The 13,773-nt window shown below is 39.1% G+C and overlaps 1 protein-coding gene across 1 annotated transcript in view; it reads left to right on the top strand.

The window, feature by feature from the left end:
- The first annotated feature begins 2,831 nt into the window (after positions 1-2,831).
- The window catches only part of LOC117413488 (uncharacterized), a 72,886-nt gene continuing 61,944 nt past the window's right edge, over positions 2,832-13,773 (top strand). The window contains exons 1-2 of the mRNA XM_034906328.2: positions 2,832-3,337; positions 12,104-12,233. Coding sequence (XP_034762219.2) covers positions 3,144-3,337; positions 12,104-12,233 — 324 coding nt within the window. The 5' untranslated portion in view covers positions 2,832-3,143. The remainder of the gene's footprint in view (positions 3,338-12,103; positions 12,234-13,773) is intronic.

Raw genomic sequence — 13,773 nt, 5'->3', positions numbered from 1 at the left:
CCTATTCTCTACTTAACTGTACAGGTCGCTATGCAAACTACGCCATCTATAGTTTAACGAGGAATAGAACCTCACATAACCTTATCTATCTAGCAGCAATATTTGGGTACACCACATAGAGCCCCTCTCAAATAAATAAAAAGACAAAAGAATGGAAATTGGTTGTGCTCTTTTCAACAAAATCTTTATTATAAACAACAACACTAAAATCAACAATTGCTGCAGTGCAATAAAACAAACACAATCCTAACCATATATATATATCTTGCACAAAAGAATAATTGTTTATTTATTGTCCCTAGCGACACCTAGAGGAGAAATAGAGAAACGTCCATCCAATTAATAAATATCTGGCTGCTCCACCCACCAAAGCCCAGAAGGGCAGTCAACCACCAGCTGTGATAAAATAAACAAAAAGAAACCACACGTGAATTATTAAAGTAAATATATTAAAAGTGTAACTACAGACAAAAATCACCACACCAAACGTAATAGTGCACAATTCAAAAAGAAAACACAACCCAGGACCCAACCTGACTGAGCGTTCAATGCTCTGTAGAGCAGAGCAGCCACAATAGCGACGCTCTCCCTCGCAGCTCCTATAGACACACACACTAAAAGCTAGCTAAACGCTGCACGATACTATTAAAACTGTAAAGACAAATAAAAACGTGCGTATACACAAACTAAAACAAAGGGAACAGTGGCTGGCGGCGTTCCACTTCCTCGGGAGAGTCCGGAATTCTGACGTCCAAAAGTATATCCGCCGACTCGCCCTCGTCACAGGGGGAACCCCAAAACACAGCTACACATCGACTACCTGGCGCTCTTGCACCCTTATGGTGCTGGTATTTATAATGCCAGCCATTCACACTTCCTGGTTCCCACGGTCCCACCTGTTACAAATGCAAAACAAAACGTGTTCAATTACAATTCTTCTAATAACATATCACAGCTAAGGCTGGACTACAATTGTTTACTAACAATTACACAAGTATACTTTCAAACAAGCACTTCATATGACAATATGAGTTCAGCAGCTTAGTTACTTTTTAACAAGGTTCAAACTCTGAGGTTTTTTATTCGCGCGTTAAAAGCGCAATGTAAGAGAACTATTTTTTTTTTTATCAATTTCTGTGTGTTGTAGTTACCATTAATTACTCTAGTTCCACAAGGGAATGGTAATGGAATTATACTCAACGGCTCCTTGAAGAAGACCCCAAAAGTCTGCAGAACAAATCTTCCCTTGTAGTTATATTTTCGCTTCGTTTCCACAAATCTTCAAACCCAAGTTGGGCTCCTTTATCTTCAAAACCCAAGTGGGGGTTTCACACACGTTTCTTCTTCGCAGGCAGACACAGTCTCGTTATGCTGTATGGTTCTTCTTTCCTTGCATGCTTCGCCTCGCAGGCAGACACAGTCTCGTTATGCTGTGTGGTTTCTTCTTTCCTTGAATGCTTCGCCTCGCAGGCAGACACAGTCTCGTTATGCTGTGGTTACGACTGGGAACAGAAGCTTGTATCCGAGCCGGGACGTCTCTTTTTCCTATTACAGGTGTCCTGAACACGGAGCTTTCTTTGACGTACGTTTATTGCAGGGTACAGAATCTTCTTGCAGTCAAGAGGTATAAAGCTTATACTATCTTCTCTCATGGAGCCATGTTCGCCTCAGAAACCAATTCGGGAATCCAATTGAAAACCAATTCAAAGTTCTGGCTGCAAGTTGCCAGTTCTTATAGGACTTTCACATAAAGACCTATACATTATCCCTACAACTGTCTTCCATTGTTTTGGACCATACCTCACCCTTCATGGGATGAACACATGATCTAACTATGGCTTCATTCTGCTGTGTCCAGCTTTCGTTTCCCCCTTTCTGATCAGATGCTCCGATCTATTCATGATCCTATAGAAACCCTTTGTGTCGGGTTCAGTTAAAGTCCACCGGCCCGAGGCTCACTACCCCCTGCTTCGGATGTTGCTCCAGTCAATAGTTCACATGCTGCAATGCATCCTGCGTGTTCAAGAATGAATCCAAAAGATTAGTTCAGAGATGTACTTATATCAAAAATAGTTATTAATTCCAGGCAATTGTGCCTATAATATGAATGTATACGCAGTCAAAAACACCTGCCATAACACTGTCAGTAGATAAGAATGAAGAACACAGACATCGGTTTTCCAACCCACACTACAGAACTTTGGGACTACACCAGTGAGCTGCAGACAGGGAGCGAACGACCCATTTGCGCATCCTTTATTTAACAAATAAATAAATACATATTTAGAAAACTACAGTGAAATATATGGGCAACTATATTCCAATATATTATTAATTACAAAATATATTGTACAATGGATTAGTGCTAATCGGGGTCTGTGAAGCTAACCTTAATGTATCAATACAGAATATTGAACTATATTCAAGTATTTTATAACATATATTCAAATACATAGATATAAATATCTCCTGTTATAAGAATCAATTCTCTGCATTGTGTAAGTGATATACAATGACAATCAAGACTCGGTCCAACCCGTTTAATACCATTTCAGAAGTAGATACATGCATTACAGTCCTGTTCATTGTTATAATTGATTGTTACACATTGTAGCTCAAACGTGTACTATATGTTGTTCTTTATGCCAGATCATTTTAATACTACACTCGTCGAATGATCATTGGCTCCCCTTTTATTAGCTAGGTTATCAGCACCCAGGACAGAGAATCTTGCTTGCAGTCTAGCACGTCGCCAAGAGGTGGTAGCAGCGAGCGTGCCTGCTCCTTTGATTGGGCTGTCGTGTCTCACAGTATAGTGGGCGTGAGTTCACCTGTACACAACAGCAGGTTGTATGAGACAGCTGAGAGAGAACCGACAGCACACCTGGAGGGGATCGACTTGGTACACAACACCACTAGTTTATATAGAGGGCATCTCCAATAATTAATATTTACTTTGAATAACTGGTTTTGGAAAATGTTTTAACTACTTTGGCGAGTTTCGTGGAATATACCCACAACAGTCTTTCTTCTCTGTCCTTTTTTGTATCGTTTCGTGCAGCATCCATCCTTTTTTTTTTAAGGACACGTTGGTATTACGCTTTGTTTTACCTGTTTGTGGAGGAGTCGACAGCTGACGAACCATGGCGAAAAAAGAAACAAGCCAGAAAAATAGTTTTTACAAAATGTTCGCCAAGAGCGAGGTGAATCTGGAAGACTGTGATAAAAAGGACAAGGGGAGCGCGAGGTCGTTGAAAAGCCTCTTCAAGAACGACCGGGTGAAAAAGAAACAGAGGGAAGAAAACGTAGAGGAGCGCAGCAAAGACTCTACTGACGGGTAATGCACATGCACCTATAGTATAGGACTCGATACAGGGGCTTTTCCGTGTGTTGTGTGTTTCTCTAAGGTCCTGCATTAACACAATAAACATGTCCCAAACAAGCACTCAGAGGGAAGTGTCCTGCGGGTTTTAATACAAATATAGTACCTGTATTCATGTTAACAATAACAGCTCTGTGTCTGTTTCCTGTACACATCTAATCAAATGAAAACAGCCCAAATTAATTTCTGCTTTTAAAACCGAGCTTGAATATGCAATCTATAAACTCCTGTCGCAGAATTATAATTAGAAGTATGCATATTTGACACACGACAGTACATACACAGTGACAAAGTGGCGTTTTATAGCAGGGGAGTGGAAATGTGTGTATTTTGTTTCAAATTGACACTGTGTTTTTATGTGCATAGGTTGTAGCATGCATATGTAGTATTGGGGGTAACGCGTGTGGCTATGATCGCTTTTGGAACGTGTATGTTTTCCCATAATGCAGCGTCCTGCTCCCGAGCTTGCCTTCTGTAAATGTAACTCGGTATACTTACAATGCTAGAGCTTTCCCTTGCCCATATTCTTTGGAAATTACTTCAGAAATTTTGTTTAGCACTCATGCTGGAGTAACTGAACAATGATCTTACATATAAGTTTTATTTTGCACGTTGTATATGACTGTCGCGGGTCTGCGGTTTTTAATGTCAATTTGCGGGCCTGACCTGTGAAATGCGGCTTAGGTGTGTTATCGTTTGTTTTGTCATCCCCTCTGTCTTCCTCACAAAGTAACACCAGCAGTTGGTGTAGTTTGTGTTAAGCAAGCAAGTGTGCAACCTAACGCGTTCCTTCAGCCCTCTATATCAAATTCTGTCAGATCTGCTTGTGACTGGCTAATATAAAGTGAGATTTTACTTCAGCCCATGTTTAATTAATAAAGGTGAATAATATACTGTGCTTCGTATTTGTTATTTGCATTTCTATATTTTTTTCTCTTTGTCCTTATAATTTGCTGGCTTTAGGCATGTATTTAATTGAACTATCCACCCAACCCACCATTCACAGATAATCATGCAGATCAGAACTAAGACAGAGCCTCAAGGTAGTCCTAGGACAGAAAGATTAGTGTGTGTGTGTGTTTGTGTGTGTGTGTGTGTTACAGTATAACCATTCTTAAAATCTTTTTGGTACAACAACCCATCCAGTATCTGGGGACTGCTTTTGTGATGAATCTTGAAAAGGACATTCTTTTAGCACAGGTTATTAAGAGCCAAATTCAATAAACTGGGATAAATATGAATGTATGCAATAAACAATGGGAATGTGGAGATGTCCTAATTAAAGCGATGTCTTAATTAAATCAAAATGCCAAACGAAATTTCCACATTCTCCCTGCTTAATCCATGACATTGTATTTTCCTAAAATACTTTTGACCAGATAAAAGGTAATTACATCTGTCTGTCCGTCCGTCCATTTGGCACACTTCTGTTTTTACAAATATCTAGAGATGCACTTGTTCCTTGTGATGATAATGACATATGTTTTGTACATTGTTTAGAACACATTATTGAGAGTATCTATGAGGCATATGAAGGCATGAGTGACACCCTGTTTCCATGCGCATTCAGTGGATCATGGTCGTGCTGGTCTACTTTGTATGGCTACTGATGGTGACAGTTCTGTGCAACTATTCAGAAACCGTCACGGGAAAGCAGAAGGATCTCAGACAGTGATTTCACCCGGGGCGCGGTACCGCGTAATCAACTCGCAATCAAGACAGGCTCACAGTGTGTCCTACATGCTTGAAAGAAAGCCCAAGCAGGGAACGCGGGATTGAGCTCACAGACATACACAGCGCAGGGTGAACGCCCTGTATGTTAGCTACAATCGGTTTAAGGTTCATTCTCTTTTTGAATAATCACCATTGTTGCAGGTAGAGCAGTTAAATAATGTGCTGAGGAGTGACGGTTTTAGGTTTCTTTGCCTTTGCTTTGGTATACATGGTGGTTTTCAGAACCCCCTGTCTTTTTATAGAGTGTCATCATCTGTACTGCCTTCCCATGAAAACACTGCACGAGATGTTATTCCTCTGGCTAGAGTCCAGTCTGCAAAAAGTCTTATAAAGCTTTATTGTAGCATGCCATGGTAAAAGCATTAGCAGAGTGTAACAAAGCACAATGGAAGCATGGTAAAACCCAGTGACATTTTATACAGCGCAGTGTACAGCATAGTTCACGTGTGGCAGACTGCAACATTATTGCTGTTTATTTAACGTTATTATGGGAGAGGACTCAGACAAAGGAGAGTTAATCTTAAAATGAATCCATTTACAGTGGTTGTTTGTTCAGTTAAAAGTGTTTAGACAGAAGGACTCTCTGAATTGTACTGCCCAGTTGCTGGTTTTGGTAGATAATAAAGTTCATTTGGACCAATTGTGCCTTTGTTTAGTATTTGCTGTATGAGATGTGAACTGAGCTTTCATTAGTCACAATTATGTCCCAGCAGGCATCTGCTATCTAATAGAAGCCTGCTTATTGGCTGATGGTACTGAATCATATTCTAATATAATATTACTGTCCTCCCAAAAGTATTGGCACAGCAGCCTTGAAACAGAATGACTGGGGTGGGGCTTGTATTTCCCTTTGTACATCACGTAGACCCCTTACCTATTAAATATCATGGAAGAGATCATCATCTCCTCTGTAAATAGAAGCATTGTAATGAGAAGGCCATCTCACAAGTGCTGTCGTTCCCCAAAATGTTATGCATTTCCTATCAATAGAGAATAACTAGGGGTGCACCATCTATTCCCATTAACTGCTCAGGCCCCTTGACTAGGAGCAATAAGTCCCACAAGTGCAGAATAACTGGGTGGATTTTTTTTTTATTTTCTTTCGCTTTCCCAAGAGTTTCAGCACTGGTGACTGTCAATGCTGGCACAGCATTCAGTGACGTGCCTGTCACCATTGCAGGCATCATTCACAAACTCATTTTGGAGGTTAAAAGTACAAAACCCCACCCCAGGTATTCTGCCTGGGTAGTAAATGGATAGCAGTAGGGGTGCCACTGCACCTTTTTAAAATCTGTTGCCTATTTTTGAAGAGGGGAAAGAGGGAAGAAAACTGCTTTTTAATGATGAAGTAATGCGCCGTCTTTCACACTTTGTAAAGTGGTCTGTGTTGAGAACATTGTGAAAGTACGGTAAAGTCGTGGTTAAGCACAGGCAAACAGATGGACTCATCAATTAGTAGAGGCTGGTTAGTGAAGGGATATTTACACGGGTGGTATGAATAAGACCCACTAAGTATAAGAATAATTCCAGAGGTTAATGCTGCTTGAATACTTCATTTATGCTTTGGAAGTGAAAGTTTCCAGTCTCTTCTATTGGAGTGGTTTTAAATGCTGTGTGCTCAGGTTGAAGGAGGCATGGCAGGTGTGGAACTTGAGTTACGAGTTTTATCTGATCCAAGGCACATCTTTTGTATCTAGTTCAATTGTAATGCAAGTTTCATCCAGGGCGGTAGTGGAGCTACATGGTTATAATTACACGTTTAGCAGTGCGACTGCATGGTTTGCATAGTTGTGCTTGTGCAGTTGCTGCATCATAAAGGAATAGCTTTCTGTGCTCTGATTGGCTGAAATGACCATGAGAGGTGCTGTAACGGGCGTTCGGTTACGTGTGGGTATCCGCTGGGAGAACAGACAGACACAGAGGGTTTGACGGACCGCAAAGGGTTAAAATCCCCTAAATGAATCCCTATCCTAAAGTTCTAACAGTTATCCCGGTTCCACATGCAATGATAATCCTTAGTGCACCCTGGTTCCACACACATTCGCAAGGGTTCTCCTCGTTCACCTCCAGGCTTGCAGAAAACAAAAGTACAGCACCAAGCAAGCAACCAACTAAACAAACAAACAAACAAACAAACAAACAAACAAACAAAGAAGAACAAAGAAACTGGTTTTCAGCCTCTTTCTAAAGGCAGGTGGGGTTAATTGATTGTAATTCTTCAATTGCCCACTGGCCACCTGCTGCACATTCCTTTCAATTAGACAGGGAGGGGAGTCTAATCACCCAGCCCTGCCTTATCTAATCAAACAAAATTACATTTTCTTTACAAACCACCACCAAAACACACTATTTACAGGTGCATACTGTACAACACAGTACATGCAGTGAAATAGCAAAGCAAGGCAAGCATCAACACTACTGTGCAAATGCAGCATGAATACCTTCGTCATGAAAAAGATTTAAAAAGAATCCATTACAGTAGCTGTTTATTTAGTTAGCACTGTGCGGACAGGGTGTCTTGCTGTGTGCTGTCCCAACTGTTTAAACACAATGTAAACCCAACTGGAAATAGATTGTGTGTACAATGCATTTAAATGTGTACATATCAAACACAATGATGAAACATACGCTCAAAAAAGCAATGGCTTTTTAATGTTATGTTAAGTGGTTTTATTCTTTTCTATTACCTATTCTGTACATTTCTTAGAATCATCCCTAACTATGAAACACTCAACAGTGCTGCATTTAGAAACAGTAAAAGAACCTTAATACATCCCATGACAAACATTTCAAACAGGATCCTTTCCCAATAAATTCATTACGTTTCTTTTTCTTAGAATGATAATCGTCTTCCGAATGGATAAGTTACAGGAATGGATGTTATACTAGTGAGGAAGAATGAAATCCAAATTCCCCACAGCTAAAGATACAAAATGATGTGCACACATGTGCTGCTAACCCGTCCAGCTCATTCTGAGCATCTGTACAGAACTCCGTCCTGTACAGATGATGTGCCGTACTGCCTTGTAAAAAGCAATAGATTACCGTACAGTACCTTCAAATGAGGTCGGAGAGCTACACTGTATTGTTATTTATATAAAATATAAACATCTGGCATAAACACGATATGTGATGAAAAACCATTACTTACGTTATTAATGTCATGGGTGTTTGATTCCTGTTTTACACCAGACCTTTATTACTGAATATTTTGGTATTTTGGTATGAAGTTGTGTTTCTAACACCTCCCTGCAACCCTATATTTTAAGAGATGACTCATATACCGCATAAGGTTCAGTCAAAATGCCACTGCTAAAATTAATAAGTAATGAATGTCTTTGAGCACACTATAAATACTTCATTCTTTCCTTTAAACATCATTGATAACATCTTTCATTCTACTGACGAAACTTTTTTTTGTCAGTTTTACTACTGAACTACTACATTTACCAGATGCCAGGCTACATGACATGTGTTGAATCATGCAGAAGCAAAGACTAAAGCTGAAGGAAAACAAAGCCACTTTTTCAGGAAGAGTGGCTTGAAACTTGGTTCCAGGAGACCGGGAGACCTAGTTTGAGGCAACTTTGCTGTATCAAACCCCAAGTCTCCCCTGGCGTGCCATGCAGTGACCTGAAACCATGTCTCCTGAAACCAAGTTCCAAGCCACTAAGTGGCTTCATGTTCCCTCAGCTTAAGACCTGTCAAATCTGTGTGTTTCACAGAAAAAAAGTTGGTTAATAAAAAGATGACATAACCAAATAACAATTCCATTCTGGTAAAAAATAAAAATAAATGGAGACCCCCTGTTATTTTCTCTTATTTTTAGAATTAAATATATCAAATACAATCAAAGATTCATTACTATTTTTTTTTTAATTATTATTTCCATAGGGAGGCATACAAAAAAAAAAATCAGTATATAACATTACATAAATATCTCTTTTATGTTATTAATTCAATTGTTCAACAAGTTTTCATGTGTTGAACAATTGAACATGTAAATAAAATTATCATCACACAAAAAAATACCTTTCCATGGATGTTATAAACATCATAAATACGTACTCAAAAACATAGAGGCCTGCTGTATAATTAACTCTTCCTTTAAACAATGAGGTGGCTTCTAGCTTGGGCCACTCCCAGACTGTCTGTTGTGTGTGTTTAGAATAATCTATTGTGTGTGTTTAGAATGATATGTTGTCTGTGTTTAGAATGATCTGGTGTGTGTTTAGAATGATCTGTTGTGTGTGTTTAGAATGATCTGTTGTATGTGTTTAGAATAATCTGTTGTGTGTGTTTAGAATAATCTATTGTGTGTGTTTAGAATGATATGTTGTCTGTGTTTAGAATGATCTGTTTTGTGTTTAGAATGATCTGTTGTGTGTGTTTAGAATGATCTGTTGTGTGTGTTTAGAATGATCTGTTGTGTGTTTAGAATGATCTGTTTTGTGTTTAGAATGATCTGTTTTGTGTTTAGAATGATCTGTTGTGTGTGTTTAGAATGATCTGTTGTGTGTGTTTAGAATGATCTGTTGTGTGTGTTTAGAATGATCTATTTTGTGTTTAGAATGATCTGTTGTGTGTGTTTAGAATGATCTGTTGTGTGTGTTTAGAATGATCTGTTGTTTTATTTAGTAGACGCCTGTTCAATCAGAAATGTTTTATTGATTCCTGACTCCTCTCGCTATGTTCGGCATTTTGATTAGAGCATGTGAAACGAAAACAGCTAGTCAGAACTGATTTATGTCCAGCGATATGTTAATAAAAATATCAAAACAATCGCAATTATGTTGAAAAAGATATTACAAGAATACATTCAACAAAGCAGGGAACTAGGGAAAGTAGTGTGTTGTGTTTTAAACCCTACTGCCGGTTCGGTAACACTTTACTGACTTATATAAATATGATACCTACATATTTCAAGGTTACATGTAAGGGGTAAGATTTAATGGAATTCCTCGAAAACTTTGGACAGTGATTAATCTGACCTAAATTATTAATTACACTACAAATCAATAAGAGACGAAGGAAACAACAACATTGGCTAATTTGAAATGATATTTGCAATTTGAATTAAGAATCCATCAATGAATAGAGTGCATATACAATCATGTGTTGATAAAGACAAACTTTGTTGGTTTTTTTTTTACAGTAGATCACCCAGACAGTGATCTTCACGTACGTTTTATTATGTGGGTTGTGGGTCGTATAGCCAGGGGGGCGCTGGTTCGTGTCCTGACTGAGCAAAGTTGCTGGTCTTCACTTCCAAAGGGTGTTGCATTGGCTCTGGCGCTCCCGGTTCTCTCAAGCTCCTGTGTGTAAAGAGGCGACTGGCTCCAGTTCTCCTGTATGTCCGTATGGCTTTCAGTTCAATCGCACGCTGTGGTTTGGACAAGACAAAGAAAGCCATTAGAGCTATTATTTGCATAGATAAAAGGGCCTTAGTTTCATTGTTTCCTTTGCCTCTGTAGGCAGCTCCTGCTAAATTGCAGCTTTGTCCAGGCCTCAGTCTTGTTTTATGCCTTCATAACCAGCAGTTAAATAAATGCAGATCGCTTGGATATTGCAGGTAGCAGAACAGCCTGGCCATTTGCCCTCTCAGCCCATTAAGTGCCATTGTCCACACTTGAGGGCAGTCTACTTTGTAATTGTTTTGCAGCATTTTTAACTGGTAGCTACCTGTTATTTAAATATTCTCTGTATCTACTGTTATGGTAACTGCAAAATTTAAGTGTAATGTATCAAATTGCATAAGCACAGCGTGTATTTGGCACTGTATACTGTCTGTAATGTTTCTCTTTGTTTATCCAGGCTACTGTTAATCTGCGACTGTCATTTAATTTTTTAATGTTAGTGCTTGTGAGTCATTGTTCATGAAAGGTGAGGGTCTGGCAATGGCTACAGTCAGCCAGGCGTCATGAGAACTTCCCTTCACAGCTCTGCAAGCGAGAGAGAGAGAGATTACTAGCACATGCCTGTTTTCCGTTGCATCTGAAGGCTTTTGCAGAGAGTGCAACAGTGCAGCGGTGCAAATGGTGAACGAAGAGGATAACATTGATTTTGAGGGGGTTCATGTGACTGAGGGTGCTCTGCTGTTGGGATTAGATACTGCTTTCCTGCAAACAACTGCACCTGCGGATTTCAATATACAAGGTGTAGTAAGAGGTTAAGAACTCCGACCTGAAGAGTAGTGGGGCAGGTGGAATCCACCCAGCTCCTTTCACCTGTGTGCTGAGCTGCTTGTGAACTCAGACCTAAAGGACTGTGCCACCTACCCCCTTTCTTCTTCCTGAGCCCAAGCATCCAGTTATACGTTAGCAGAGTTAACTGTGAGTTTTCTGAATTGATATTTTGTTAATGACTAGTGTGAGCCGTGGCTTTATCTCTCTTTTTGAACCGAAAGCTAAAGATAGTCATTATCTCTTCACTACAGAACAATCTGTTATATTTGGATTTCCATTTTGTTCGCATTGTGGTATTCTGTGAGGTATTCACAGCAACGCAGCTCCAAAGCATTGTCAAAATGTGTCTTGCTTTTTGTTTACATTAAAGTGTGTAATCCACACTACATTTTAAAAATACAATTCAAAACACGTAGTACTACCTACCTCAGATTGAAAACACATTGCTTTTTAAACATATTTAAATGGTCTTCTGCTCCTATTACACATTTGGGTGAAGTGTATTCACTTCACATTCCCACATAGTCAAATAAATCATTTAAAAAGATGTCAAATACATGGATTTGTATTGAGGTGCTTATTAATGTTACTTGCATTTAGTGTTTTCTGTGTCTGTAAGGAGGCTGATGCAACAAACAACAATGACAACTTTTTAAACAAAAGATGGTTTTAAACTCTTAAAAAACGTTTTAAACCAAACGGCCTGCCACAAGCTGTATGGAAAAAGTAAACCGTGCAGAGGATAGACGGGCAGGACACAGCAGCTGTAGATTGACTCCCTGTTCTTTGTTGGATCTGTCAGGACTGTGGAAGATGTGGGAGATGCAGGGGACCCTGCCCATCGCTACATACTGGGAAGAGACGGAGAGAACTGGCCTGACCTCATCGGATCCAAACAGACCTCCATCTACAGCACAGCCCCCTCCTCAAAGGTCAGTTGCAACACAGGGACACCTTGCTTTAGGGCCCCCACAGTATAAAGACCACATCACATTTTTTTATTATGGAAGTCAGTGTAAAGTTACCTTCACTATTAAGCCACCCTTTTATTTGGTATTAATGCCCTTACCAAGTGTCCCAGAGAACAGTTTGCAAATGAGAAATCTAAAACCAATAACTGGACTGGCTAAACTGCTCATTAACATGTTAAATAAATTGGCTGAAATAACAATGTTTTAGATACTCATAATCCTAGAATACTATGAAAAAGTCTCCTTCAGCAGTAATAAAGAGGTGTCACTGTACTTGAATGGGGACTAATGATCAAAGCAGGTCAACCATGATGTTAAACACTTACACGGTCATGATGGGTGACTTTTTATGAGGAGTAATACGATGAAATGGATATGATTGTAGACAAAACTTGAGATAGGAAGTCTATATTCATAGCAGCTATAAATCACATGCATTCGTTATTCAAGGATTACTAGTAGCTGCAGGTATGGAGTGATTTCGGTCATACAGCTTTATTAAGGCTGCATTTTTTTCATGGTTATCACAGATTTCACGATTTCTCTGAAATGAACCCAATGCGTACAATGCAATCCAAATGTAATATGCAGTTCCCCATCAAAATTCCCAATTTCTGAAACATAGTATAAATATACATATTATTAGCACTTCAAAATAAACACAGCAATCGTTTGCCTTATTGACGCTCTGTTACACTGCATTAGGAACCTGGCAGCCAGTTTAGTTTGCTTCCCTGAACATGTAGCATAGAGCTGCAGGATTTCTTTAAACCAGCTGCATCAAAGATGGGAAATATGCAAAAAAATCACTCAGTTCAGTACAGGAAGGGGACACTTTACATGTCTGTTGTAATTTTTACATGTATTTATTTATTTTGTTTGATAATCCACTGATGGTAAAAATAGAAAGTCTTCAAAAAAGATAGACATAAAAAACCAAAATATTACTGTTTTCCAGTAGAGCATTTAAATATCAGGGAATATTTGTTGTGTAATAACATGATACATTTTGAATGTGACAATGCTATTTTTTTCTGCTTTAATAATTATGTTGAATTGTGACATATCTTGAAATACCTATTTTTAGACCGTGAAATGCTGTGAAATTATTATTTTTAATAATAAATTAAAATTATTATTTTTTTGTACCGTGAAAAAAAATACAGGCCTAGTCATAATACATGCAATACCACAATGCCATATGCAAAGAGAGTTCTGCGATTTTTCACAGGTACTCGATGTATGTTACACCCCTACTTGAGTGATAAAACGAAGTTACAGGAGAGAAGGGGTTAAACTGTGAGGAGTCGTCTTGTGTGTTGTGCTGTACGGAGAAGTCAGAAGTCAGGAACAGGGAAGCTGTTTTACAATTTCCCATCTACATCAGCTTTGCTATAACCAATCGAAGGCACACAGCTTGCTTTTCCAGCCCTCTGTGCAAATATCTGCTGATCATGTATTTGCATGTTGGTTTAAACGAATAGTCCTTGTTTTAGGTGAG

This window comes from Acipenser ruthenus, chromosome 23 (assembly GCF_902713425.1).
Source record: "Acipenser ruthenus chromosome 23, fAciRut3.2 maternal haplotype, whole genome shotgun sequence".
Taxonomy (NCBI): Eukaryota; Metazoa; Chordata; class Actinopteri; order Acipenseriformes; family Acipenseridae; genus Acipenser; species Acipenser ruthenus.
This window is presented reverse-complemented; position numbering and strand designations above follow the sequence as displayed.